General features: G+C 45.8%; 1 protein-coding gene across 3 annotated transcripts in view; it reads right to left on the reverse strand.

The window, feature by feature from the left end:
• Window positions 1–3,107: 3,107 nt before the first annotated feature.
• LOC135399604 (phospholipid scramblase 3-like) overlaps window positions 3,108–26,777 on the reverse strand; it is an 81,925-nt gene continuing 58,255 nt past the window's right edge. For all 3 annotated transcript variants that reach the window (XM_064631329.1, XM_064631328.1, XM_064631330.1), the window contains 2 exons: window positions 22,563–22,685; window positions 3,108–3,285 (listed from right to left, as the gene is read on the reverse strand). In XM_064631329.1, the coding sequence (XP_064487399.1) occupies window positions 3,178–3,285; window positions 22,563–22,685 (231 nt within the window). In that variant the 3' untranslated portion in view covers window positions 3,108–3,177. The remainder of the gene's footprint in view (window positions 3,286–22,562; window positions 22,686–26,777) is intronic.

Raw genomic sequence — 26,777 nt, forward strand, 5'->3', positions numbered from 1 at the left:
TCGCCGTCAGCTGCTGGCCATCCCGTTTCCCGCTCACGAGCACGGTGTTTGGCACTGTCTGGCGTTGTCGCCGAATGTTTGGTGATGCCAGCAAAGTGCATTGCTGTTGTTGCTCGGTGCTGGAGACTGTCGTCGGGCTGGCGCTGGTCGGCTACGACTTCGCTGCGTTGGGCCGAGCGACTGCACCATCTTGACGAGGTTGGTCATCTCGGCGCGGAGGTTATCAATGGAGTGGCTGTCACGTGCTGCAAACGTGTCTTTTAGGTCCATGATGTCCTTCCGGAGCTCCATAATGAACGGGGGTTCGTATTGGGGTCCGACGGCAGCGATGACCGGGGAGCCAACGTCCATGATGTTGTCGGCCATGTTGGCGATGTCCGACAACGTTGTGCTCTTCGCTGACGCCAGTATCATACGAACGCTGGCCGGGGAGGCGCTGAAAGAAAAGCTCCCGCAATAAAGTCTCATCAGTGGGGCTGGCATTTTCTCCGAGCAGTTGTTGCAGAGACGGAGAAGTTGAGTATAGGCTAATTGTCGCCTAGCTCCTCCGATGTGAGCAGCTGTTGTATACGGCGATGTTCTCACGCTGATGTCCGGCTGATCATTTGTTCTTTCAGCGTGTCGTATGGTTTTTCAGCTGGTGCCGAAAGAAGTATGATGATACGTTGATAGATATGATGATAGTGTGATGATCCCGAAGAACACACTGCCATCCCCAGGGATATCCTAAGAACACCACGCAGGGACAGGCATAATATCCCCAGGAGGGTCAAATCTGATCCTCAAATCGTCCTCATTGTGTCAACGTGGCATGATTTGTGGCGTACTCAGAATGTCCTCAGACGTTCCTCGAGGATAATTTCAGGACAGAGTGGTAACACATCAGGGACGAAACCTAGTCTCACTTTATTGTATTTTCTTTTCACGTGCTCTGACAGGATAAATGATACGAAACCACATGCAATCTTAATAACTTCTGTTTTTCCATACGTCTTCGTTAACTTTAGCAATAAAGTCTGTCTGTTCGTTTGTAGTACAATCTATAACAGACAAAATGCGCAATGGATTAGAAAGAAAGCAGAGAGAAATATTTAAGACCCAGCAGTAAGTCCGAACTCACTCCGAACGGTACTAGAATTCTTTTCCGAAGCCAAAACAGATACTATTTCTTGCTTATAACGACACCCTTCGTAAAGTCGAGAGTCCTCCTCGCCAGCGACACAAAACGAAGGGTGAGCTGTCCATGTTTCTTTCAATTACGAAAGAAAAAATACTCAAAGCGAGGAATCGATTGAAGTATTAGCTTTAGATCACTGCAAGGTGTATGTTTCTTACTCGTTTTGGTTTGGGACATTCAGGTAGGGCCTTTGAAAGTCAAAAGCAGTGCGACAGAATCGCGCGTTTCTGTCCTTTCCTCGAGAAATGCTCCATGTATCATAGACAGTCACCTCTTTTGAAGCCAGATAATTTTACGCTGGGCCACCCTTTATTTCAGAAAAATGTCAATCAGGTCCCAGGATCGGTCCAAAGTACAAAAGAGAGGGAGCCTGAGCAGGTAAACTGAACAAAGTAATATTTCTGGTCCCGCTAGCTACCCACTGCGACAGGCATAGGGTGTACCTGAATGACTCTTCAGGGACAGTCCGCGAGTGTCATCCTCAGGAGATTCTGTGGTACATCTCGAAGGACGAGGACACGAAGACACTATGAGGACATCCTGAGTATTATGTGTGTTCTTGGGGATATGTTCCGTAGTGCAAACTGTGCCTCCACTTGGGTGAACCATACTTTAGGGTCGTTTGGCCAGAATTCCGGGAGTTTTATCTGAATGGTAGAGTTGTCAGCAGGTGCTTGTTGAGTGGCCATTGATGTAGAGTTGACATAGACAGAAGGCAAGTCCAAAACCGGGTTACCAATATGTCGGGTCGTCACAAGTAAAGGCACAGAGAACACGGAAGCAGTTGAGTGTGTTTAAAAGCAATCTATTTACTTCAAGAGTCGGAGACCCACTGGTCTGTATTTACAGCTTTTTAGCCGCAGGGCGTGAGAGAAGCGTATACGAAGAGGGGAGTCAAGTCCTGTAGATCACATAAACAGAAGCCGACACTGAAGATTTTTGTTTAAGTTTAATTTGTACAAGCTTTCGCGTGGAGGTCCACGCTTCCTCAGGTAGGTAGGTACCTGAGGAAGCGTGGACCTCCACGCGAAAGCTTGTACAAATTAAACTTAGACAAAAATCTTCAGTGTCGGCTTCCGCAGGGCGTGGCAAGGGAAAAAGGGAAGCGAGAGGAAGGAAAGAGAGAACGGGAGAGCAGTGTTTTCTGAAAAGGAGAAAAGAGAAAGTAAAGGTAAAGAAAACCGTTTTACATCTTGCAGTGCGACCGTACTTGGCGAGTGGCTACAGCGGAATCCGTCCTATGGGGCATCGATCGCAACTATAGCGACGGGAGGAGAGGGGGCATCACGCCTCCCCGACCGTCCCGGTGCGACATGTTCTTTGACGTCGCCACTGCTTCACGGTTCTCGGCATAACCAAAATGGTCGACGTAGTCGCTGGCGTGTGCGGGATGTTGTGCCTTGTCCATACCTCTTTTGCATAACCTCCATTGACAGACTCGCCAGACTGAGTCAACCTACGTGACACCTAGTCAATTCACAGTGCCTACACTGGACGTGGCCGCCAGAGCCCTCAGGGTAGTTCGGATAGAAACCAGCATGAGACAGAGTCAAACAAGGTTGTAATAAGAAACTTTACTGTGAGCATGGGTAACCCTCGGGGCAGACATCGCAACGCCAGCAACCACGCAACCCAGAGCCGTAGGCAAGAACCCGGTGGAGCACACCAGCAGCCAGAACCTGGTAGGGCAGACCCGCAGCCAGAACCAGAAACCCAGGACCAGGTGGACGTTGAAACCCAGAGCCAGGCGGTAGGCCGATGACGATGACGATGACCAGACGATGCCGACAGTCAGCCAGGAATCTTCTCTTCCAGAACACAATCGCCCGTGCACCTCCTTCCGTGCCCGTTACGTCACACCTTCACAGCTTGCGCGTTTTCCCCCGAGCTTCTTCTGTCCCCAGGAGTGACCACAACCATGACAACTAGTGGCACTGAATGTCAGAACTTAATTTTAATGTTCCACAGTAAGGAAGTTTCACAGTAGCAGGAGAAACGTCTCATGTGTCATGCTCGTCTAAGTAGTTCGATACAGCACCTGGCGCCAGCATGTAGTAACACCAGCAGAAGAAGTCAAAGGTACAGGTTTCCTTGCTAAACATGTACGACTGTTGATGGAAAAGAGAGTTTGTTTTAAAGAGTTGCTGCTAAATTCATTCCCCTCTAACTCATATATTTAGGTCACAACTTTCGTTCATTCTATCTCTTGTGTGAGCTCAATCTTATGCTCCAATCATCCTTCTAGACTCGGACTTCGATTTGGACACTGCACGTCGCTAACATTCTGTGTTTTTGCCTTGCCTGTTTTTTTGTTTTTTTTTTTGCTTTGCCTTTGCATATGACTTGCCTATTTCTTTGCGGTCCCATCGGAACGACAAGTTTCCAACGGTTCTGTGCTCCTCTGGTTCACAGCATATATAGGTATTTTTACTTTTTCAGCAGTTGGCATGCCACCGGCCCTTTTCCATTATTTCCCTTCCGAATGTCTCCTATTCCTCTTAGTTCATGTGAGTACGTTGGAGCAATCTAGGGCATGCAAGCGGCACTTTCAGGGGTACCAGTAGCTGTTGAGCGAATGCTAACGGAGACGTGCTGGATTTTCACCGACCGCCTGCACTGACACTGGGAGAGGAAGGCATTCCTAGTGAGGAATCGAAAGCTGCTGCAAGAGGGCCCGTACGGCCCTCAAGATACAACATATAATTTCTCATATAGCACATAGCAGGATAATACAGTCAAACCTCGCTTTACGAACACCCCTCGTTTCTCAGAAAATCGTTCGTAAATCGAGGTATTCGTAAATCGAGGTCCGAGGTGTGCAGTGCACAGATACCTCACAAAACCACGGGAAATTGATTTGAATAAGCTTTTTTGAAAATACTGCGTAGTTGTGCTTTGCACCATACTTTCGGCAGGGTCTGTCCTGTTTAGAAGAGATGACAGAAGTCTGACACTTGACTCATCCACCCGGTCCACAAAGTACCGTATCGCGCGCGGATGAGACTGTTTCCAACGGCAAATATCACGCTTGTCACCGGCTCTCAGGACTGAACGCCTTCTCTTGGAATGGCAAGATGTTTCCATCTCGGCTACCTGGTCCAAACTCACAACCGTTCGGCTATAAACGCCAGAATTATTCTTTCAGGGAATGGTGAATCATGTTTGTGGAACCTAGTGGCTTTGGAACATTGTTTGTTTGACCTTGGCAGCATGTACTGAGGAACTTTCATTATCCTCCGGTCCACTAGCCTGTCCTCTGTACATTCATCAAGCCCGTTCGTATATCGAGGTCAGAATGGCTTGGCTACTTTGGGTCCGTTCCCTAATAATCCGTTCATAGTTCGGATATCGAGGGTTCGTAAAACGAGGTCAAAATACACGGAAAAAGTTTGGTTCCCTGTGGAGCCGTTCGTAAGTTGAGGGAATTCGTATATCGAGGGTTCATAAAACGAGGGCCGACTGTATATGTCTAAACATTGTCTAACTTGAGGCTAAGTCTGTCTACTAGACCTCTACGGGGTTAAATGTTTAGCGGATTGCTGCACGAAGACGTCTACTATATTTCTAGTCGGTTATATTCTGTAAACACATCCATTTTGAAGTTTATTCGCCTCTACGGAATTTACCGTAATTTCACGCGTATAACCGGCGGAGTATGCGCAATTTTTTCCCCAAAGGTGTCTTTCGGCTTATCTGTTGACTTTCTTCCCCATGGCAGTTGTAGCCCTACAGTCGTCACTGACCAATGCACGCCTCCGAGAGGAAACTGATCTCCTGTTTTGGTTATACACCGCGCAGTCCCAAGAATGAGTCCTCTTGCGATTCGCCAGCCTAGGTGTTCCTTTTTCCACTTTGCGGGAACTTCCTCGAAATGAGTTCATTACACGTGCCATGACGTTACAAATGCACTACCCAAGTGGCCACCGTCATTTCACGACAAGACAGCACTTCCGGCTAGTTGTCCGACACGGCACTTCAAAGCCGAGGGCCCACTGACGTGGGCCAACAGTATTGTTAAAATGAATAACTAAAATAAATAAATGGAATGATAGGCATTGCCCCAAGGCGGCAGCACAGCTACGACAGCGGCTTCAAGCTGTAAGCTGTGAACTTCGTGCTGCAGTTTGGAAACATGGCAGCGGACAGGGAGTATAGAGTCGACGAGCTCAGCGTCAGGAACTGAAGAAAAATGGCGTCAACCTTGGAGGAGGTTCCGCAAACGACGAAGGCGCTGCGTCGTTGACCTCCTATGTGGCGCTGGATTAAAACCAATGTTGATTTTGTAGTTGCATGAGCTTGCCTGTGGTTCAACATACGATTCAGTTTCGGCATAGTGCACGCGGCTAATCTACTCGTGTGACTTATGTGCAGAAAAAAATGTCAAATCATCCCCCAAAACAGGCGCCATGGCTTCTCTGCGATGTGGCTTGCACGCGTGAAATTACGGCAGATATCTAAAAAAAAATGAGTACTAGACAAGCTTAGATGTTCCATTGTAAAACTCTGCTTTCCGCGACGTGTAAGAGCACGTATGAACTGTAGACCACACTAAGACATTCTCTCCGTGTCGTTAAAATTAGTATGGAGAGGGGGAAGTGGTATGTTGAGTTAAAATACGGCGGAGAGGCGATCACAGTTATGGCTGTACACCAGACAGCTATGACTGCAGGCAGCATATATTCAGGCATATAAGTCACTGGAACACTCGGGTAGTCACAGTCAAACAGTGCCTGGCAACGTCGTGGCGCAGTCAAAGCCGAGAAACCCAACCCATGTCCGTCAGCAATCATAGCAAGGCGTCTATCGCAAAGCGTCCGGATGCTGGATTCTTCCAGGGACATAGAAGAACTTTCAGATGCTTTCATATGCGGGTACTATTTCTTATTTGGAATTTATATTGCAATTGATCCACTATCTCTGGCTATTTCAAGATGTTTCTTATATATACTGCAATTTTCCCACAGGAGAGGAACTCGGGAGAAAAGCTCGATACCTCTCTCCAATGTTCTCTGAGCTTGCGGGACACTGGTGTCGACCAGGACCAGCGAGAAAAATTGTGGACCCCGGGGATGGGTCATACACGGACCCGCTCTCACGTCTCGATAACACTGTCTAGTCTAAAAGTGTTTCTTCTTAATATGATTACGACGGGCCTTGAGCCGTGCGGGCCCCTGAAGCGGCCTGGGCCCCGCGGTGTCATCCCCGGCTGCCTTCTTTCGCCGGTACAGGACTGTCAACAGTGATGTTGTTTAAGATGATCTAGTGGTGCCCATGCCATCTGTATCGGGTGGACATCGCAGATTTTTTTTACTGCGCCTTCCTGCCTGGAGCTCTAATAGTTTCCTCGTATCTTGACGTGTCCCATTCCATTTTCTCCACTTGCAATCTCTTTCTCGTATATTCGTCGGCACGGAATCCGAGTGTGTCCGTTAATGAGATTGTGTCACTTATATGAAATATATGCTATATTTGTTTCTCGGGCACATCCGCAGCTTTTGGCAGATAGCAACAAAATTACGCCATCAACGATAACAATGTAGCTTCACTCCAATCGAGCTGAAAACAGGGTTGAAGCTTGTGCATTGACCTGTCCCTGGAACCCGATAAAATCACCTATGCAGCACTGCGCAACCTTGACGGGTGGTCCCTCAAAGTTCTTGTGCATAATATGTCTTGGCAACAGGGATCTTTACTACCTATCTTGAAGGAGGCATTATTTACTCCCGTACTTAAACTTCACAGAGATAGCAGCATGGAGACCGCAAAATTCGCAAAAGTTAGTATTTGAACCCTTTCATATGTGCCAGTGCCGTCGCCAGGCGCTGGTGCAAAAATTATGATGATACAAAAAAAAAAAAAAAAAACGATGAAAAAAAGGTTTTAAACTTCCTAGAGATTGCAGCATTGGTGGCCGCAAAATTCGAACAAGGTAACACCAGACCACCTCAATATGGACTAGTGCTCTCGTATCGCTGGTGCAAAAGTCATGATGAAAGCAGAAAACGTGCTCAACTTCGTAAGAGTTGCAGCACTAAAGACCGCAAAATTCGCAAAAGTAGCATCGAATCTCTTTAATACGTGCAAGTGCCCTCGCATCGCTGGTGCAAAAATCATGATGATACAAAAAAGTTTTAAACGTAACAGAGATTGCAGCACAGGAGACTGCTGTATTCCCAAAAAGTAGCATCGGATCCCTTTAATATGGGCGACTGCCCTCGCATCGCTGGTGCAAACATCATGATGATACAAAAAAGAAAAAAGAAAAACGTTTTAAACTTCCTAGAGATTGCAGAAGTGGTGGCCGCAAAACTCGAAGAAGGTAGCACCGGAACACCTTAATATGGACTAGTGCTCTCGTATCGCTGGTGCAAAAGCCATGATAAAAAAAAAGAAGAAAAAGAACGTCCTCAACTTCGTAAGAGTTGGAGCTCTGAAGACCGCAAAATTCGCAAAAAGTAGCATCGGATCCCTTTAATATAGACTTGCCCTCGTAGCGCTCGTGCCAAAGTCATAGTCATCAATAAATTTTTAAACTTCACAGGGATTGCAGCAGTGGAGGCAGTAAAATTCGCAAAAAGAAGCTCCGGACCCTTTTACTATGGACTAGTGCCCTCGTACCGCTCGTGCCAAAGTTTTGATGATACAAGAAACAAGAAAGAAAATAGAAACGTTTTAAATTTCACAGGGTTCATAGCAACGGAGGGCGCACAATTCGCAAAACGTAGCACCGAACCACTTAAATATAGACTAGTGCCCTCGTACCGCTTGTGCCAAAGTCATCTTGATAAAAAAAAGTTTTAAACTTCACAGGGATTGAGCAGAGGAGGCCGCTAACTTCGCAAAAAGTAGCACCGGACCCCTTTAACAAGGACTAGTGCCCTCGTAACGCTCGTGGCAAAGTCATAGTGATAAAAAAACGTTTTAAGCTTAGCAGTGGAGGCCGCAAAATTCGCAAAAAGTAGCACCGGACTCCTCTAATATGGACCAGTCCTCTCGTACCGCTCGTGCCAAAAGTCATAGTGACAAAAAAAAAGTTTTAAACTTCACAAGGATTGCAGCAGTGGAGGTCGCAAAATTTGCAAAATGTAGCGATGAACCCCTTTAATATGGACTAGTGCCCTCATATCGCTGGTGCAGAAGTCATGTCCATAAAAAAAATTTAAGCTTCACAGGGATTGCAGCAATGGAGGCCACAAAATTCGCAAAAAAAGTAGCAAATGACTCTTTAATATGGACAGTGCCTTCGTATCGCTGGTGCAGAAATTATGATCACAAGAACAAAAAATAAAAAAAATAAAATGGATGTTTTAAACTTCGCAGGGATTGGAGCAGCGGACCAGCAAAATTCGGAAAGAGTAACACCGGAACCGTTTAATACGAGTATAAACTACCGCCGTCATATCGCTGGTTCCAAAGTCATGAAGATGACAGAAGAAACGGACTTCACACGGATTGCAGCAGTGGAGGCCGCAAATTCGCGAACTAGCCCAATAACTTCACCTACAATGTCCATCAAACTGACCACAACCTGAAAACGCATCACACGGACTAGAACTTCAGAACTCATCACAATACATGACAGACAGCCATTCAAGATAGAATTGCGTAAATGCAGAATAGTTGGTGGATAACCTCAACATCACATCACATCATAGCCGTTCATTCAACTTGAATATCACATCGCATCATAGCCCTTCGTTCAATTTCAACATCACATCACCTTATAGCCGTTTATTCAACTTCAACTTCACCTCACCTCACGTCATAGTGCTTCATTCAACTTCAACATCACCTCACCACACCTGATGGCCCTTCATTCAAGCTCACATCATTTCTCATGATGTGATGGTGAATGGGGTCGGTGATGGCCATCATCAATGAATTCGCCGACCTATGGATGTCCTGGGCTGTGATGTTGAATATGATGTGATGGGCTTTGTCGTTGGTGTGAATGATGGGTTATGATTTGATGGGCTGTGATGGTGATATGAGTAGTAAGTACTGGACACGAGCTGTGCACAACGCTTAACTGTCCTGAACACGATTAATTTATTAATTAGAGCTAATTGGGAGCCCCCACATTAGTCAGCACCCTCCAGGGAGCCACCACACTAATTGGGAAGCATTTAGCTCGTGTCCAGACCAGCTGAGAGATAGAGTGGAGAGAAGGAACGACACCATCTTGAAGAAAGCGGTCCGGAACGGCCGCTGACCATCGCTGGGCGACGGAGCACAGAGGCAGGTTGGAAAGAATCACAGCTGTGACCCACTAGTTCTGGACATCCTGTGACGTCAGCTGTGACGTCATCATGGCATGTCTGGGCAGGTTAGGATAGCTCTGGACATGCAAGGACAGAAACACTCATAATACAGAGGCTATGAAAGCAAGAGTAAATATGCTAACCATTAATAGCTAACAACAAAAGGAATTAGTTCCACAACAAATGAGCCCACCACGGCAGCAGTCACGGGGAGCGCAGAAGGATGAGTTTGCTCCATCCGACAGCCAGGCACAGAACTGAATTGTAATGCTTTTTTCTCCTCCATAAAGTCACACATCTGCACCCCCTAGTGGTTACTTTCTCAACTAATTTCATGGCAAAATTATTAAGAATCACGCCAGCGCTGTTCTCGTTCCCAAGGCAGCTTTTACGGAAGATAGAAAATGGCGGGGATGCCTGGACAACAGCAACCCGCGCCTGACATGCACGGGCATGAAAGCCGCAAACAAAGCGGGGACAAAGCTATCACGTACGAAAGAATTAGTTACACAGCAAATCAGCCCACCACAATGGCAGTCACAGGAGCGCAGAACGATACGTCCATTCCACCCGAGAGCCAGGCACAGGACTGAATAGTAATGCCTTTTTTCCCCTCTGTAAAGTCATGCATCTGTTCCTCTTGTAGTTACTTTCTCAACTATTTTAATCGCAACATTATTAAGAATATTTCTAGCCCTATTCCCATTCAAATCAAGGGTGTGGCAGCACTAGTGTCATCGTCAAGACAAGAACGATAAACATGAATCTTTCTCACCCAAAAAAGAAAAAATACAAAGCTAGATGCGTCAACAGAGGAAAGCATGCAGGTCGGGACATGTCAGGAGATTGGTCAACGAGCACTGTTACACAAGAAAAAATCGCACAGAGGCAACAGAGGAAAGCAAACACAGAAAAACACTTGAAACAGAGAGAAAAAGACACTCACCATCATTTTTTACGTACACCGCATTCCCTCATTGTAAATCTGCCCATCACAAAATCCACCACAATCGTCACACACCATTGAATCCTTGCGCCCTCGGCAGGCTTTGCTCATTGGTCGTGACGTCATCCTATTGTCTCAGGGCTACACTGTTTTTTCCCACTAATGTCCAACCCATCATCTCTGGACAAGGTCCACCTGAAACAATAGAGTCGCGGTATGACGTCATCACCCAAGCATGCAGCTGCGTGGCTCAAGGACGCGTACGCTCTAGACAGGGGACCTGTTATTTATTGAATCACTATCCCACAATTATTTCCTTTATTCTAATATAATGATTGCATAGGAAACAGAAAAACTATCGCAGAAAAGCACCACACATGAGAGGTGATTGTAGGAATTAAGCATTTCATTCTCAAAGTCTTACTACATGAGACTTATGAATACAGGAAAAACAAAATATCCTAACAAGTAAGACCATCATTGGCTACATACAATGAGCTAATCGAGACATGCACGTCCCATACGAGAGCAAGGTAGATAACTGAATAATGACTCTTTGTTCCTCTTGAATAAAGCCACACACCTGTCCACCTTGTGACTACCTAAACGAATAGCAAAATTATTAGGCTCTACTTATTACTACTCTAATTATTAGGCTCTACTAGGAGTTTTAGCTATACTCCCTAAAGCTACTGGGCAGCACTATCGATGGGACATTGGTTCAACTAGAATGTTCCTTGTCAAAAAGAAAAAAAAATACAGCACTACATGTAAAAGGAAGTACATGACAGAACAGGTCTTGGCATGTCAGGACATTGCTTAATGACCACGGTCACGCCAGGAAAAGTCGCATGTTTGTCAGACAACACGGGGGAAAAGAGCGAAGAGAAACACTTGAACAAGGCAGAAAACACACTCCCCAGCATCAAACTATTTCTAAACACACACACACACTCCTCTTATTCAAAAACAATGCTCATCGTAAATCCCCCCAGGACAATGCACACCATTGACCAACCTCCCATTTTCTGCCGCTGAACTTTTCTACAGTAACGGTCAAGGCATTGCTACATGCACCTGAAACACTGCGCCACGTCAGTCTGAAGAAGGCAGTGGCAAAGACAAACAGTCCTACTATTGATTGAATGGCAAGGTTATTTCCGTTGTCCGACTCCCTCATGGCATGTCTGGACTTGTTTAGCAATGCCTTTCTTGTTGCAGTTTTACCAGCCGCTAGTATGTTGTTGCTGTCATGTTGTGTTAGCCATTGAGTTTCGTAGCGATAAGCAGTGATTCTCCGATTATTCCTGTGCGGTTCGACTTAAGCCTTTTCCCTGCTCACTTAAGAAAATTTGTGTACCCCTGTCCAGTGCTCTCTTTATGCAGGGACAATGCAACTGTGTATGTAGCAATATGCGAGAATTATCTGGTGGCAGAAATGTGTGCCTTTTTGTCAGTTTATTAGCGTATACTTCGGTTTTTGAAGTCATACCAATTCCAGCACAAGTGCGTGCAATTTCTCCCTGCTCTTTCCTCAGACCACTGCTTTTGAGCAGAAGAAAGCAGTGTCCAGCCACTTCGTAAAGCTGACTTCATGAGAAGTGGGTTTCTCTGCTTGTCTGTTAGATGTTATTATGAGCTCGGTATGTTGAAGAAGTAAGCTGTTTGCAGTTATAGGGTCATGTATTACATAAGCCTGGTGATGTTGAGTGTTCTAGGGTCTCAATTATTATTATTTTAAAGAGCAGTGGTAGTTTACTGCTGTTGTGATTCTAATGACTGAAAGTACCATGATAAACCTTTGAGTGAAAATTGCTAAGATCAAGATTCATGCACGGTGTTTTTTAAATTTTAATGTAAGAGTGAACATCATTAAGAGTTGGACAAAGGAAATAACCTTGCGACTCAATAAATAATTAATAGGAGTGTTTGTGTTTGCCACTGCCTTCTTCAGACAGGATGTGATGACGTCACGCAGTGTTTCAGGTGCATGTAGAAAATGCATTGACCGTTACTGTAGAAAAGTTCAGCGGCAGAAAATGGGAGCTTGGTCGATGGTGTGCATTGTCCTGGAGGGATTTACGATGAGCATTGTTTTTGAGTAAGAGGAGTGCGTGTGTGTGTTTTGAAATAGTTTGATGCTGGGGAGTGTGTTTTCTGCTTTGTTTGAAGTGTTTCTCTTCGCTTTTATCCCCCTTGTTGTCTGACAAACATGCGACTTTTCCTGGCGTGACAGTGGTCGTTAAGCAATGTCCTGACATGACAAGACCTGTCTTGTCATGTACTTTCCTTCTACATGTAGTGCTGTATTTTTTTTTTCTTTTTGACAAGGAACATTCTAGTTGAACCAATGTCCCATCGATAGTGCTGCCCAGAATGGGAGTAGAGCTAAAACGATTCCTAATAATTTTGCTATTCGTTTAGTTAGTCACAAGGGGGACAGGTGTGTGGCTTTATTCAAGAATGGGAGTAGAGATAAAACGATTCCTAATAATATTGCTATTCGTTTAGTTAGTCACAAGGGGGACAGGTGTGTGGCTTTATTCAAGAATGGGAGTAGAGCTAAAACGATTCCTAATAATTTTGCTATTCGTTTAGTTAGTCACAAGGGGGACAGGTGTGTGGCTTTATTCAAGAATGGGAGTAGAGCTAAAACGATTCCTAATAATTTTGCTATTCGTTTAGTTAGTCACAAGGGGGACAGGTGTGTGGCTTTATTCAAGAATGGGAGTAGAGCTAAAACGATTCCTAATAATATTGCTATTCGTTTAGTTAGTCACAAGGGGGACAGGTGTGTGGCTTTATTCAAGAGGAACAAAGCGTCATTATTCAGTTATCTGCCTGGCTCTCGGTTGGGACGGACATGTCTCGATTAGCTCGTTGTATGTAGCCAATGATGGTGTTACTTCTTAGGATATTTCGTTTTTTTCTGCATTCGTCATGAAAGCGTCAAAATGATGGTGAGTGTCTTTTTCACTCTGTTCAAGTGCTGTTCTGTGTTTGCTTTCCTCTGTTGCCCAGCGCTCGTGCGATTTTTCCTCGTGTAACAGCGCTCGTTGACCAATCTCCTGAAATATCCCGACCTGCATGCTTTCCTGTGTTGACGCATCTAGCTTTGTATTTTTCTTTTTTTGGATGAGAAAGATTCATGTTGATCGTTCTTGTCTTGACGATGACACTAGTGCTACCACACCCTTGCTTTGAATGGGAATAGTGCTAGAACGATTCTTAATAATGTTGCGATTAAATTTGTTCAGAAAGTAACCGCAAGAGGGACAGATGCATGACTTTATAGAGGAGAAAAAAGCAGTACAATTCAGTTCTGTGCCTGGCTCTCGGATGGAATGGTCGTATCGTTCTGCACTCCTGTGACTGCCATTGTGGTGGGCTGATTTGTTGTGTTACTAATTCTTTCGCACGTAATAGCTTTGTCCCCGCTTTGTTTGCGGCTTTCATGCCCGTGCATGTCAGGCGCGGGTTGCTGTTGTCCAGGCATCCCCGCCATTTTCTATCTTCCGTAAAAGCTGCCTTGGGAATGAGAGTAGCGCTGGCGTGATTCTTAATAATTTTGTCATGAAATTAGTTGAGAAAGTAACCGCTAGGGGGGTGCAGATGCGTGACTTTATAGAGGAGAAAAAAGCATTACGATTCAGTTCTGTGCCTGGCTGTCGGATGGAGCAGTCGCATCCCTCTGCGCTCCCTGTGACTGCCGTAGTGGTGCGCATGACTGTGTCAACATGAAAAAAAAGCAGGCAATATCCACAAAAAGCCTATGAAAGTCTTAACATGAGGTGTGCATAACTACGGTCTAAACTTTTCTGGTTGAACAAATTCCTCCTGATCATTCGTCCTAAATCATCATCAAAAGAATTCGCGGTTAAGCCCAATTTCACTAATTTGAAACACGTTTCAATCGTTAAATAAACTAGGTGCGCGCTATTTGGTAGCAGCACCAGCACGCAAGTCTGATAGAAATATTATTTGAGTGTCGGAATAAAGTCTGCGAAGCACATTTTACGACACAATATTTGCTGCTGATGACTAATTCTGGAGCAATATAGGTTTCACCATGATATGCACCCTAGCAAGTGGCTAGACAGAAAAGAAACCGGCGATACCTGAATGTATTAGCACGACCCGATTGCACTGTGAAGTTCGCAAAATGGCAACTCTATTTCCCTTTACACAAACCCCAACAACACACAAACGTCCTGTGATTGTCCTCAGGATGTCAACCCCGGACGATGATGACATCCTCAGGAAGTCATCAACTGGTCCTCCCAGTGTTCCCTCAGTGTTAAAGTGGGACTCCCGGTCACATCACCTACACATCCTCAGGGTGTCAACCTGGAACCCTCGCAGGACCTTGTGAGGACGACTTCACCTGCACCCACCTGTCGTTATTTGTACTAGCTATAACCCTGAATAGTGTTTCTTTTTTATTGAATACAAAGCGTTTCACAGAGAGAGTAATAAAAGGAGACCCGAGGCTGTCTTTGTGGTACTTACGAACACAAGTACCATGATGACAGCCTCCGGTTTCCTTTTATATAAATGATATGAAACCACACGCCGTCCTGATAACTTCTGTTTTCCAATATATTTTGATTAACTTTCGCAATAAAACCTCGCTGTTCGTTTCTAGTGCAATCCATAACGGACAATGAGGGCAGCGGTTTAAAAAGAAATCAAAGAAATATGAAAAATTCAGAAAAAAATCTTGTCACTGGCACTAAGTCTGAGAAACCCATTCGGAAAGGTAGTACATGTACTGTCATCGAAGGTACTAGAATTCTCTTCGGAATCCACAACAGAATAATATTTATTATTTATACCTCGACGCTCCATAAATTCGAGAGTCCTGCTCGCCTGCGATACAAGACGAAGGGTGAGCTGTCCACGTTTCTTTCGATTACGCAAAGAAAAGTACTCAAAGCGAGGAATTGATTGAAGTATTAGGTCCGCATCAATGCAAAGTCTATGTTTCTTACTCCTTTTCGTTTGAGACATTCATGTAGGACCTTTGAAAGTCAAAAGCAGTGCGACAGAATCGCGCGTTTCTCTTCTTTCCACCAGAAATGCTGCAGGTATCATAGACAGTCATCCTTTTTGGAGGCAGAGAACTTTACGGTGGACCACCCTTTATTTCAGAAAAAAGTCAATCAGGTCCCAGGGTTGGCCCCCAAAAAACAAAGAAATGTGCTTAGACCCCAACAACACCGAATATCCCCTGGATGTACGAATAATGTCCTAACGAATTCGTACGTCCGATGGATATCCCTCAGATATCCAACGGACGTACGAATCCGTTAGGACGTTATTCGTACGTCCAGAGGATATTCGGTGCTGTTGGGGGAGAGTCTGAGCAGGTAAACGAAACACGTCCCGCAGGCTACATACAGGGACGGGCACAGGACGTACGGGAATGACTCTTCACGGACAGTCCGAGATCGTTATCCTCAGGACGTTCTGGGGATAACCTCGAAGGACGAGGAGACGATGACACTGTGAGGACATCCAAAGGACCACGTGTGTTCTTGGGGAAGTGTTCAGGGAAATGCGTTCAACCCGAAACCCAAGCAGCGCAGCCTGTCGGCAGCGGCGTGGACCGATGACGGGCGAAGACCCTGACAAATCAGACGCGCGTCACCTCCCAGCAACGGTCCTACGTACGTTTTGCGACACCGGGAGGACAAAGGCACGGTCAGGATTCCTGGTACGTGTTCCCGACTCTTTCCCGACAGCGTCCGATTACCTTGCCTTCCACGCGTTCTGCCGTAGGTTTTAAACTTTTTTGTTTGATTTATTTATGCAATTTGATGAACGATAAGCACAAGTAATCTGAAGAATGTCATTAAGACACGATGCACTACAGCTATGTTACAATTACACAACAGGATGAGGACATTTCAGAAAGATATCGCAAGTGCACCTTACGTTTAAATCCTTAAGTTGAAGTTTTGAGATTCAAAGTGTTTACTATCGGCTCAGAGGGAGGACAGGAAGCCTAAAGAGCTATGGCATCACAAGAGGCGAAGTGACTGCTCAAAAACCACAGTAACTTCATAGGGCTATATGTTATCACACCAGAAACTCTTTTAGAATTACCGCTATAAGGATGCTGCAAACAAATGACCAGCTGTACGAACCCTCTGAAATATGTTGCCAAGCGGATCCAGATCCTTTAGACGCAATAAACACCCACGTGTTGCAGCAAGCACACTTGCAAAAACATGAACACTAACTTGATTGTGTCTCAGTTCACAATTCGCCAAGCGTGATAACAATGGAAACTAACAGCTGTTGGCAAGTCTCATGGGGGAGAATTTTCGGCGTACTCGGCATGGAGTTTCCGTAGTTCTGCTTTCGTGCAGCTGGAAAAACGAAGTAATCAAAAAGCTCTGTTTTAGCACCGCAAAGCTGAGCCCATTCATGACAGACGGTCATTCTACAGACCAGGTGCACTGATACCGTTCTGAGGTCTACATCTTGTCTTTATTCACTGTGCTCTGGGTGGAGGACTGGGGGGAACGATCTCGAACGGATGCCTGTGGCCTGCAATGAAATTCAACAGAAAGTAGAATGACGAAACACGAGTCTATGCCAAAAGTAACGCAAATACATACAGACACAAGGAACCCGATCTGGGGATAACCTCGAAGGAGTGCTGCGAACCAGCGAGCAAGCAACATTATCAGTTAGAGTCATCACTCAAACACAAGTGATGCGTCCGGGCAGGTGCATCCTGTCTACGAAGGGAATTCTGCTTTTCAGCAGCACACACAGACTCCAAATCTGTTGAACAGCAACTGATAATGGCAAAATCGACATACTTACATCATCGGTACTTCGTGATCTTGGCTCCGAGAACACGGAAACTTCTCCATGACCGTACGCCGTTCCTCGTTCCCGCCGACAATGGAACGGTAGACAACGGCGCCCAGCGCAGCGCACGCACCCTGTCACGGTCCGACCCAGCTGCGACTGTGCTATGTTAGAATCACATGGTTGCATTCCTTCAGCATTGCGGGTAGTCACGTTTCCTATGTGTGAGAACTTCCGCAGCACACCGAACCGCCAGGTAACGGCAAAACCCCATGTAACCGGGAACAGAACGACTCGGAACCGTCTTCGGCTGTGCGTTTGCGGGCACTGGCGAGCGGACGTACAGGAGTAGGTCGGGAGAGAATCTTATGTCCTGACTCTCATGCTTCTCCTCTCATGCTATCGGGAAGCAGCCGGGAAAATGTTAACGAGAGGATAGTTAGGGAAAACGTTGTCGATATCCGCCAATTCTGAGCCAACAGTCCAGTTGCGACCAGGAGCTTACCCCGGTCGGCTGCGCTGCTTGGGAAAGGTAAGGTATTAGACATAAATCAGAGGAACGCACTGGCATCCATACAAACAGCAGCGTTGTCCTTTCTGTATGCAGTTTGTCCACGAGGAGTGGTTGTGTGGAATAGCAAGAAAGAAGGAACTTTTACAACCTGATTTGACAAGGCTATTTTTCATTTGTGACACTGCATCGAAGGTGCTGGCTGACACGCGACAAAGCTATCATGAGCTATATCATATATCAAAGCTATATCATTAATGATCCTACCGCGTATTCATGCCAACGGAAACTCGCTGCATTAGGCATCCGTCGTTGACCTACCCACTTCACTGAAAACATTCACTAACCGTGGTCTCATGTTCTCGGGAGCAAGGTACATAGATGTTGGAAGAGCTTGCACATTGCTTCTCGTGCGTTTTGCTCATCAGCCGTTCAGTAACATACCTGAACACAAACATGGCGCCACATAGCTGCCACCATTGCGTGTACGTATATCAATGCATCTTGTTTCCATGATTTTCCGCTGCCGCCGCCTGTCTTTATCGCTGAGAGTTTCAAAATACGCTCCGTGGGACCCCATTCGCGACAACTCTGGGAGCTCAATCTCATTCCACACCCCCGAACCACTCCCCTCCGCCGCTCCAGCCCTTCACTGGAATATGTCTGACTTGCAAAGCGCTTGACAATTCCATCATGCAGCAGCTCTACTCGCTGCGATAACCGCATGCCTTGTAACCACATTCCCCTCGTATATGTCCTATCCGTCCTCCTTCTCCTCCTCCTCCTCCTCCTAGCGGTTTCGCTGCGGATTTCACCGTAAACGCAGCTCCGCGGCTGCAGGAGTCAGTAGTCAGGCAGTCCGAGGCTGATCGAGACGAAGACGCAGACGAAACCAAGCGGTTGCGAGTGGCCGCTCTGGCTGCGTGTGAGCAGCGCATAAGTAGAGAAGAAAGACTACAAGAAGAAGGGCACAGGCCCCATGGGGTCATGCGAGGATGGTGTGGGCCGTCCGCGGGCTGGTTTCTCTGACCGCTCCCCCCCTTTTTTATTTACGCAGTGACAGTGCAGCAATACCATATGGTCAATTATCACGATAAAGAAAAACATTTCTGTATGTGAAAACAGAAAAGAAAAAAAAAAGAAGATATGATCGTAGTTAGTGTGGACACGCCGCATATGTGGAGGGTAGAACAGATCCAGATCCTTTGGTTTAGCTATTTATGAAATACCAACTTGATCGGAGTGTGTCTTCGTCACATGTTGCCACGAGCTACGGTCACTTTTATCAATCTTCTGTCGCAATAAATTGAGTTTTGTGTTTGAATGCCTTTTCCATCTTGAGTTCCACGTTTCCTATATGTGATGTCAGGAAGCGACAGCGTAGAAAGATCTCGCCGCTACCCGAACAGGAAGCGTAAATATCTTTTCCGCTACCGATGTAACATGGAACACGATGTTCAACTTGTCGTTACCTCATAACGCGCGTTAAATCCATCACTTCGGCCCGTGATTCGCCATGAGCATTGTGCGAGCCTACCAAAGCGGCTTTCGAGCGTGTAAAATTTTAAAGGGGCACTAAAATGCAAAAGCAAGTTCACTTCAAATTACGTTACACGCTATGTTAATTTCGTACTTGTTATCATAATTCAAAAACGTTTATTCCGTTACAGAGCTACAATCAAAATTATACCGAACTCTTCCTTGCTTCGACTTTAAGCAGAGAACGTCGCTTCAGCACGTGGATCGGTGTTTTTAGTCCGCGCTGCGCGTGCACGCGCGTGCCACGCCATGGAGCAGTCCCGGTGGAAAACAGTGCGCGTTGCGAAGAGGAACTGCGCGCTGTCCCAATGACGTGAAGATATACAGGGTTATTCTAGCAAACGTTACACATTTCGATCGCATTGTAAAAATATAAGACTAGGTTTCGCCCATCCCAAACTTTGCGGACTGATAGCCATTTATCTGAAGTTTCATTCGAATTTTTTGTAAGCGCTATGGTCATGCAGAAAGAAAATTAAAAATAAAGCAAAATCTCGCCCCATGCATTTTCAATGGCCTATCCCACACAAACACCGCCATTTTTTCTTGTGTCTCCTTCACATTCACATCACGTCACACAGGTAGCGCTGCCTACAATGATGTGAGATAACGATTCTGATGTTATCCACCAATCCTCTTGTTCCAGTCTTGCTCTGTATGCTGGTGCCACCTGTGTGTGGTGAAATGAAAATGAAGCGCGCACAGCAGAAAATGGCGACTTTTGAGTGAGATAGGCCATAGAAAATGCATAGAGTGAAATTTTTCTTGATTTTTAATTTTTCTTCTACAGGACCATAATGCTCACAAAAAATTCCAACAAAACTTCAGACAAATGGCTACCAGTTTGCAAACTTTGGTGTTGGATAAATCCCGTCTTCTATTTTTACGATGTGATCAAAATGTGTAACGCTTGCTAGACTAACCCTGTATGTCAGTGGAACATTCGCGAGAACTGTTGTAGGCTACAATTCAGTGAATCGGTAAAATGCAGCAGTGCGCATCATGCGGCGCATATACGGGAACACTACGATCGTGCCCGTTCCAAATCCACACACGCCCACGATAGATATGCGTGCGCTTCTCCTGCTGTCAAATTGGATGCCGCCAACCTTGGGATCTCGTTCCTGGGGATCTCATTCGTTGCCGCCAAAGGCAGCGCTGTTTTCATTGCGTTTTTCTTGGAAACAGTACACAGTAAACTTTTTTACACTTTTTTGGTGTAAATGACTTGTCCCATGGCGCACACCTTTTTGGTGTTGCCTTTACACTCAAATGATGGGTGTTTTCTAATACACCCTTTAGTTAAGTGTATTCCTAATAAAACACTGTTATAATGGAAGGGAGTTGCCTCAGGACAGAAGCCGCCGATATTTCGAACAAAGCAGCCATTCACTCCCGCCGTAAAAACCCGTACGGACCTTTCTTCCCTCCGGGCTGTTGACCCACAATTCGCATGAACCTTTAAACACGTCACACCTAACCCTTTAAATACCATGCCAATGATGAGGACGGTGCCCAGAAGAAGAACAGTCTCTGTTCGAAATATCGGCGGCTTCTGTCCTGAGGCAACTCCCTTCCTACATCTCTACCGGTTCGCTGGATTTCTACCCATCTACTGTTATAATGGGTGTTTAAAAACAAAAAACACCCTTAAAATGGGAGTATTCTATTGAAAACACCTTTTATGATGGGATTATTTGCTAGCAAATATTCCCTCGCAAATAGTGTAATAGAAGCCTCCGCGGCAGCATACCGACATCACTGGCCGAAACATACAGTTCGACGTTCTTGCTTCTATGGCAAGGAGCACCGCGAACACGGCAGACTTCCAGCCGTGGTTCCATCGTGGAACGTAAACCGTAGTGCAATGCGTCGCAGGCACGCCTCGTTAGCTTGTTAACACTGTGGGACCAACGTGAGTGCAGAGGCATAAAGAGACCTCGGGCACCCTCAGTAGCCTATATTGGCGTGTCGGATGGATCATATACTGAAATAAAATTTGTTGGGGCACGTTGGTTACATGTGGTGGGGCGGGAAACGTTTGTAACGGTGGCGGGAATGTGTTTTTGCAATTAACACCCACGCTTGCAACGAGTCAAAGATATAAGCTAAATTTCTAACATCCCTCCCTGTCAAATACCGTGTTTTTAACTCAGGTTATCGTCTATAATGTGATTACTTGCTGAGCGCAGCTGTGAAACCATCATAATTTTTCTCTCACGAAATAAAACACCATTTTTAACACCATATTCCCAATTCAAATGGGATGTAAAAAAAGGTGTATTCGACGGTAAACACCTGTTTCAACGCTCGACTTTACACCCTTAATGATCAACATTGGATAAAACGCGGTGTATGTCGATATTACACCTTTAGTAATGCTCTTGTTGCACCCTTTGCGGAATAGAAAAGGGTGTTTTTATAAGGATACACCTTTTTTGAGCAAATAAAGGTGTAAAATGATTTACTGTGTAGCGTTGTATGAACTAATTTTGTTGAATTGCACCAATTGAAACACGGCCTTTCATTTGAGAGGAAGTTGTTTTTCCTTTTAATACCCCTTTAAATAAACAATAACGATCGCTATGTGGAAGTTAATGGTCGGACCATGTACGGGGTTCGGTGCTCCGTTGTCGAAAAAAAAAAGTTGTGAATACGATAACGGCATTAATAATAGTCCCTCAGGGTCAAACAATGTTAACACCCATGAATTAATTGGCGTAATGAACGCCTTGTGTGGCACAATGAAGTTTATACGGGTTAAGAGAGGATAATAACCGCACAAACGAACTACCATTCGGAGAGACACATTAACTGAAACGGCACAGCACGATATCTTCGTTATTTATGTGTTCCTCCGATGTTTCCATGGTGACGGTGCCCACACATGATTATTATTATTATTATTTTATTTTGATAGTATAGTCAAAATGAACAAAACTAACGCAGTATTTTAGCTAGGTGTGAACGTGTGATCACAAACTGTAAATGTAAAATTTAGAAGTTCTGCCCTTTCGCGTACGATAAGACGCCTGGATGGTACTGAATGACTGATCCAGGAAAAGTTGTTGCACAAACGGACAAAACGATTGGACATTTTCAAGAGACAATTTCCCACAAAACAGATGGAAGGAGACAACGGTGCATGTCAACTGCAGCAAGTAATCTGGGAATACTCTAATAACTAATTTAGCTCTAGATTTCTGAAAATTATTTTCCGCCACTGCAGTAACGTAAAGTAAACCGTTTTGTAAAAAATTCCCACACATGAAAACGTTGCTGGCACTTATTGAAAACACTTACGATCAAAACTGAGCAGGCGATGAGACATCCTTTCAAATAGACATCTAAGTTGACGGGGAATGAGACAATGGCTCTCCCGTTGGTCCTTATCACGCCCACTGAAGTACCAGCCATTGTAAGCACCTGAAAAATGTCATAAAACACTGATTGGCTTTGTATTTTACGGTGCTGTGTGTGCTAATTTAAAAAAGATGTATCTTCGCACATTTTGTTGTCTTGCCAGCAAGGAACATTTCATTGCCTGCAACAAAAATGTAGTTACGTTGGACGGGACAACTCTAATTACTCTTCCGAATAAACCACGTTTCCTTCTAAGCAGTCTTGGCAGGGTTGTACCCTGCCTTGGCCAATTTCCCGTTATTTACGTTGGCTTCATATCCCCATGCCGAAAGACGAAGAAAAACCACCTCGGCAAATGTAACTGTTTTCTGACGTAGTGGCTCTACGAGGAGAACAAGTATACACTGGATGAAGTCAGGTTCTCAACTCTTTATTCGGTACCAGCGTGAGCCGGATCAATCCTGCCGCTCGCTTACGTACCACAACTACGTCCCCCCCCCCCCTCCTGGAGTTGAACAGTATGGTACGGTAGGGTAGGGTAGGGTTGGTAGGGTAGGGTTGAACAGTATGGGTAACCCTTTAACCCGTGAGACTACAATTTTCCTACAAACTGCACTGTGGAATTAAACTTAAGCAGTCTTCAGTATGACTGTTCTCTTATAAAATTTCAGTACCTCATTCTGGTCACCTACGGGCTTGAGCGCCGCGGAGACAACACCTGGTCCCGTCCACATAACAGACATTAACACTTTGTTTCAGTGGATCTCATACGACAATATGTGGGACAGAAATCCAATACAGGCGTACCGTGATTGGTCCCTTCCTTCAGTCGTGCCAGGCGTGGCCCACCATCTCCCGGAGAGGCGCTATAGACTCCGTGCGCTAACCAGAGGGCGCGGCGAAAATTTAACACGCGCGCCACTTGTGCAGAAAATCGGTATGACTGAACTGAGCGCTGGCTGCTGTCGTGTCTTGCGCAGTGGCGAACGCAGCAGCTAGCATCAAGCTCAGATGCGACTTGCGACCTAAAGAAGCAAGTTTTTGTTGTTGTTGTACAATGGTACAACTGTAAAGCAAGGAAGGCTTTATGGGTGCGGACACGTTTCTGAAGTGGGAGATGTCTTCGAACACCCGGTAGGGGAGAGTGCGGTAATAGCAACGTGCCCTTTCTCAACTAGTCTTCCCGTTTCAGCTTCATGCATATCTCAGACGTATAGGTTTTGTGGTTTTCGACATTTTCCGAAAAATGTCGAAAAGCACACCCCGAATTATTATTTTTTTCAGCTTCTGCATATTCCGAAGAAGTGGACCGCTATGTGGACGTGAGTATGCTCGTACACCCTTGCATTTATTACAACAAAACATAGGTTTTCCTTGTTTGCCTGTTTTGTACTGAGTATAAACAGGATAGTTCATTTAGTATTTGCTAGTCGATTGTTTCCCTCACTCACAAAATAGGCATTTCGCGTGCAATTAAATCGACGCTCGCATTCGGACATCCCGTCCGCACCGACGGAACATAGCTGAAGCAAAAAATCTAATTTTTCATAAACCATATAAATGTCGATAAACACACCCTGAATTGGCTTGAAAGTAAATGCCGAAAACCACAAACCCATGAAGTGTAAACCCATGAGACTGTAAAGCGGGAGTGGCGCTGCACTGGCGATATTCCTCAATATGCACGAATTTGCGTCTGTCACCGATTTGCCATAGTGGCTGGTATCAATCCCAATCTCGAAAGGAACTAACAGATGCCTGATGGTTTTCAGCGCCAGTTATTTTCTGCTACGATGAAACTGGTGTGTAAACATTATGCACAGCAGGTGACGTGTGTGCATTCCCTCGATTTATGAACCTTCGGTTTATGAATTCCCTCGTTTTATGAACAGGAGCACAAGGAACCAAACTTTTTAGATGCATTTTTGCCTCGTTTTATGAACCTCGAAATCCGAATAATGAATGGAATTTCTGGGAACCAACTAGGAGTTCCCCAGCGTTTTTGCCCTCAATTTATAAACGGATCGTTCCGAGGTCAACAGAAATCTTCAAAGGGATTATTTCGTGGTCTTATGAATGATGCCGGAGCGGACGAAACTTTTTCCAGGTATTGCACCCTGGGCTTTAACCCCTCGAAATCCGAACAACAAACGGGTTTTCCGGGGACGCATTAGGGACGACCAAGTGTACAGCAGAAGGCATGGTCGAAAGCAAAATTACACATTATATTGCATTATAAACACAATCCCAACTCGCAAATACTGCTTCATCAGCTGACTTAACGGAACTTTCGATTTATGAATCACTCGATTTATGAACGATTTTTCCGGGAACCGAGGGTGTTCATAAATCGAGGGTTGACTGTACTTGCATGTGTTTTACCTCGATGCTTCTGATACAACGTAGTAAAATAAATGATATGCGGACTGCACAAATGAAGACGTTCACATTCACTACAGAACAGGACGGATGTATATCATGAGTAGAACTTGCAGGATGGATCATATTTCGTTGTCGCGCCAAATGACGTGTATCCAGCGTCGGCTGCGGACGCGCTTGTAAAACCGGGCAGGGAAACGATAAAACCTCATACTTCCCTCGGTTCTCGGAGCTGCAAAGACACAGCAACACGAGCCATGCGGATTATGGGTACCCGAAACGTACTGGTCATTGCAAAAGTCGAAAAAAATCAACAGCAGCTGCATACGGCAGGAAGGTGAGAGCGGATTCGCCTTCTGTGCCGTTTCGCACCTCCTCGCCGCTTGGGTGGCTTGGGGCGCTGCCTTCGCCCCCTCGAAACACTAGCGCACGGAGCCTATACCGGGTCCCCCGCTAAAAACTCTATCATCGTAAACCCCCTTTTTTTGCTTCTTGGAGGACAACGGGAATGACAACCCGCGGTCCTCACGGCCCCTTCAATGTCATGGAGGGGGCTGCCTTTCCCTGGGCGAGGGACGCGCAGTTCGGGAGGGGGCAGCTGGGGCATCACGTCACCACTTGGACAGTGTTGGTGGGCATCTCTACGGTGAACTGGTTTCCAGAAGCAATAGACCTCAACCTTTGACGCAGCATGACGTTGGTAGACACACCGAAACCGAAACAAATCGGAAGGGGAGGGCTGGGTTCTACGAATAGGCACTTGTTCGCTGCCTCCTATTGAAAGAAAAGTAGTCAAGGTCGCGTCCCTTTGAGGGACTATCGTAATCCCCTCAAGACCATGGCTTTCCGGCGCGACCTTGTTCGCCCCTAGCTAGCATAGTTCAAGCATAGTTCGACTCTACCAAATTGGTAGCGCTGTCCAATAGCATGAGGTCATTTGTTTACAAACAGGGAGAGATCTATTGGACATTATATGGAGATCCTTCGGACATTGAGGTAGAGTTGCAGTACAAAGAAGGACAGACAGGAGAGAGGACAAACACTGTGCTGGACAGAAAATTTATTGACAACCAAACAACAACTTTCTGTCTGTCTTGCGTTGTGTTTCTTGTTTGCTGAGAGGAGACCGTCGTTCCATTCTGCCACACCTTGTGACACTCCTGGCTTCCCGCCAATGGACAACCGACATTCTTCCCCCATCTATGTTGAGCAGAGTTGATCCTACGCTCGCTTTCCGCATGCCACGAAACATCTCTCGTCAAGATGCTGCATTAATACAGCGAATGCGACTCGATGTGGCCTTTACAGCTCAGTGGCGTTACCGCTTGAGACACGTTGACTCTCCCACCTGGTGCCACTGTGGTGCTCTAGAGGATCTGGAGCACATTCTTCTTCATTGCACCCACTATCACTACCAACCTTCCCGAACCACACTCTCCGAGTCTCTTAGTCAGCTGGGCTCTTGCCCCTTCTCCCTATCGAAATTGCTTGGTCCCTGGCCCAATCCAGTCCAACAACGATCTGCGCTCAAAGCTCTTTTGACATTTCTGGACACCATGGGACTTCGATCGTTATTGTGAAGGGGCTCAGTATTTCATTCCCCACATCCCCAGCAGCAATGGGGTAGAGTATCGCCTCTGGCGATGAACCTCCCCACTCTCCACATCAAAATAAAGTTGTTGTTGTTCTTGTTTGCGATTCATTCATACAAACGTGCCCGCTTTACCACCATTACGCAGGTCCTCCGTACTCCATTGCAGAGCCGTTTCGGGGTCT

The sequence above is a fragment of the Ornithodoros turicata genome, chromosome 7 (assembly GCF_037126465.1).
Source record: "Ornithodoros turicata isolate Travis chromosome 7, ASM3712646v1, whole genome shotgun sequence".
Classification (NCBI taxonomy): domain Eukaryota; kingdom Metazoa; phylum Arthropoda; class Arachnida; order Ixodida; family Argasidae; genus Ornithodoros; species Ornithodoros turicata.